Here is a 3954-nt window from a genome sequence, read left to right as displayed (position 1 = left end):
AACACCACTGTTTTAAGTAAACTAACGCCTTCCCCAGGAGTTTTAAGTGAACTCCCTGGGGAATACAAGGGGCCACACCCTATGGTTCATTCTTTAACTGAGTGCTGATATTGGATTGGTGGACCGCGTACCTGATGGGTGGGTGGGGTGTTCGAGGTAGGCGGGGTTGAGTTATATAAGGGCTGATGCGGCCAGATGGCGTGTCATTTGAAGACTCTCTCGGAAGAGATAGCATCTTTCTGCAACGTGCGGTCCCAGCAGAGAAAGCTTGTGATCCTTGCTCCTGGCGACATGGAGGCCGATTCACTCCACTTGGGAGGTGAGTGGCAGTTCAACCACTTTTCAAAACTCACATCTTCTCGGCCAGATGCAGCTTTTGCTGAAATCCAGCGGACTTCTCTACCTGAGAAGTCACCACTGTCATCTGAGACCCATGTCGACCTCTGTGATGGTTTGGCTCCTGTGGCAAGACAGCCTGCCCCTGGGGAGAAGCTTCCTCGCAGTAGCAGGAGACCTGCTGCGGTGGGGGCTGGGCTCCAGAATATGGGAAATACTTGCTATGTGAATGCTTCCCTGCAGTGCCTGACATACACACCACCCCTTGCCAACTACATGCTGTCCCGGGAGCACTCTCAACTTTGTCATCATCACAAGTGCTGCATGCTGTGTACGATGGAAGCTCACATCACACGGGCCCTCCACCGTCCTGGCCACGTCATCCAGCCCTCACAGGCATTGGTTGCTGGCTTCCATCGAGGCAAGCAGGAAGATGCCCATGAATTTCTGATGTTCATTGTGGATGCCATGAAAAGGGCATGCCTTCCCGGGCACAAGCAGGTAGATCATGACTCTGAGGACACCACCCTCATCCACCAGATATTTGGAGGCTGCTGGAGATCTCAAATCAAGTGTCTCCACTGCCAGGGCGTTTCGGACACCTTTGACCCTTACCTGGACATTGCCCTGGATATCCAGGCAGCTCAGAGTGTGAAGCAAGCTTTGGAACAGGTGGTGAAGCCCGAAGAACTCAATGGAGAGAATGCCTATCATTGTGGTCTTTGTCTCCAGAAGGCGCCTGCCTCCAAGACGTTCACTCTACACACTTCTGCCAAGGTCCTCATCCTTGTATTGAAGAGATTCTCCGATGTCACAGGCAACAAACTTGCCAAGAATGTGCAATACCCTGAGTGCCTTGACATGCAGCCATACATGTCTCAGCAGAACACAGGACCTCTTGTCTATGTCCTCTATGCTGTGCTGGTCCATGCTGGGTGGAGTTGTCACAACGGACATTACCTCTCTTATGTCAAAGCTCCAGGAGGCCAGTGGTATAAAATGGATGACGCCGAGGTCACTGCCTGTAGCATCGCTTCTGTCCTGAGTCAACAGGCCTATGTCCTCTTTTACATCCAGAAGAGTCAACTGGAAAGATGCAGTGAGAGTGTGTCAATAGCAATAGGCAGGGAACCAGGAGCCCTTGGTGCTGAACACAAAGACAGGCGAGCAACGCAAGGAGAGCTCCAGAGAGAACCCTGCCTCCAGGTACCCGACTTGGAGGAGCACTTGGTGGAAAGAGCCACTCAGGAAAGCACCTTAGACCACTGGAAGTTCCTCCAAGAGCAAAACAAAACCAAGCCTGACTTCAACGTCAGAAAAGTCGAATGTACCCTGCCTCCCAACGTGCTTGTGATTCATCCATCAAAATACAAGAGTGGGATGAACAACCGTCATCCTGAACAGCAAAGCTCCCTGCTGAACCTCTCTTCAAGGAACCTGGCACCTCAGGAGTCCATGAACACTGGCACACTCACTTCTCTGCAAGGGAGGACCAGGAGATCCAAAGGGAGGAACAAACACAGCAAGAGGGCTCTGTTTGTGTGCCAGTGATCTCAGGAAAAGTCTCCATGCAAACGCAGGAGTGCATGCGCACACACACTGACACACACACACACACATACACGTACACACACACACACCCACGAGGGGGTTCGCGGGCGCACACACACACACCATCACCTACGCAGTCAATCCGACATAAAGTAATGAGGAGCCCAGGTGTCTGTCTACACAAGAGGGAAAACTGGATAGTGATGGCTGCGTTTCAGGATGAGCCCAGACATGGGAAACATCGAGTTTTGCAGTCGTGAGTCTTCTGAACCTGTGGAGGGATTGTCTGTGTGTTTGTGTTCACGGTAGATGTCATTCAGTGTGAATTTCTGAATATGACATATTGCGGTGTAGGGTTGCGCGTGAGGTTATTGCAGGGGACGGGGTTGACTATTTTCTCTTGGGGTGTGTTTCATTCGTCAGTTGTTGGTGAGCACCAGAAGTTGAAATTTTGCGAACGTGGGACTTCTGTGGATCCTTCTCGCTACCTTGAGTAGTGGAAACTGGAACGCATTTGAAGAGAGGAAGGGTGTTCTTCTTCTGAACCTGCCTCGCCGTTTTTACATTACTTGTTGAATGGACGTCAGGCGCCCTAGGACTTGTGCCCTTGGTGGAACCCACAGAATGCTGGAGACAGACAGACAGACACACTTGCCTATTGAATGGTGTCCATTTCCAATGAATTGAAGCAGAAAATCATCCCACTGGTATGTGAGTCATTTGGAAGTAAGTCGTATTGATAATAAAGGAAATCAAACACAGGAGCGTGTGTGTATTCAACTAAAATAAAATCAGCAAGCACTGAAATAAATCGCATTTGGTGTGCATCAAAATGGCGTCTGGGAGATTCCGGGTCAATCGTCCAGCTGCGAAAGGTGCATCTCTGAAGCACAGTCCCTGACCTGCAGTGAGACTTGTTCATCCGAGGTGGTGTTGCAGTGGAAATGATTGTGGGAAATGGCCCCTTCCTTTTGTGTATTCGCTGATTGGATTTCAGGCTCCGTTTCTCGTTCGGTACAGCGATCCAAGTTGACCAACCCGAGAGGAAAGATGTCCAGGGCATAACTCAGGGCTCCATACAACCACAGAATCTTGGGTGCAACCCTGCTCAAGCACACAAATGCGCGTATTAACAGTGTCTCTGTGTGTGACGTGTGTGCAAAGTACAGTGTGATGAGCATGACTGGCAGACACGTGATCCATTGGGCTCACCTGAAAATCAGTTATGAGCATGAAAGAACACCGACGCCCAGGTCCCCGCTTCAGACATAACACCCACCAGCGTCTTGTGTGAAGCCACGGCATCTGGACTGCTCATGCTTCTGGGGATCATTCTCCTGAAAATGGTGGCTCCTTTCTCCCTGTGGAGCAACTCTCTACGCAGCGCTTCTTTCCTCCCCCAGGACTCATTTCATCGGGCCCGGGAAGCCTTCTGATTCAACACACCTGACCCATGAAAAGGAAAGGGAAAGAAAGGAGGCCAAAGGTCACACTCTCCTCATTCCACCATCCTCCCTAAAATCATCCTGATTTCATGGGCCCTGAGACCGGGGATGCTTCTGTACACCTCGAGGCCTTGGCGCCTGGCCCAAATGCTATTCTCTTTCTCATTATCTGAAAAATTTTAAGAAAATCCCTAGAGCCAGGATCTTTATTCCTAGTAAGCCGAAAGTCCCAAAGAAACACCCAAATTCTGTCCCTCTTAGTTTGGGAAACAAGTCTACCTTCATCAGCATGACATTTTCCACCAAAGGTGGTAACTGCAAGTCCACCACACAATGCTTAACTGGAATTGGAAGCAACATCTCAGACGATGAAAAATACATGCAAGAATCCCTAAGACAAATGGTTTATTTTTCCCTTTCTTACTAAAACAACTGCCAGTATTAACAATGGTATGCAAATCTCTTTTAGACGCCCTGCTTTTAAATCTCTATGTTTCTTCCTGAGACAGGGACTCATTCCCATCACCCAGGCATTTACAGTGTTTAATTCTGGTTATATGCTATTCTCAAAATTACAACTATTCATTTCATCTCTCTCAAATGTTGATCTATTATCACATAC

General features: G+C 49.3%; 1 protein-coding gene across 1 annotated transcript; it reads left to right on the top strand.

The window, feature by feature from the left end:
• The first annotated feature begins 291 nt into the window (after window positions 1-291).
• Window positions 292-1887, top strand: LOC144340052 (ubiquitin carboxyl-terminal hydrolase 17-like protein 6). Its single transcript, XM_077997858.1, has one exon. It carries the CDS (start codon window positions 292-294, stop codon window positions 1885-1887), a length of 1596 nt encoding a protein of 531 aa, XP_077853984.1.
• The last annotated feature ends 2067 nt before the right edge of the window (window positions 1888-3954 follow it).

Source organism: Macaca mulatta, chromosome 3 (genome assembly GCF_049350105.2).
Source record: "Macaca mulatta isolate MMU2019108-1 chromosome 3, T2T-MMU8v2.0, whole genome shotgun sequence".
NCBI lineage: Eukaryota > Metazoa > Chordata > Mammalia > Primates > Cercopithecidae > Macaca > Macaca mulatta.
This window is presented reverse-complemented; position numbering and strand designations above follow the sequence as displayed.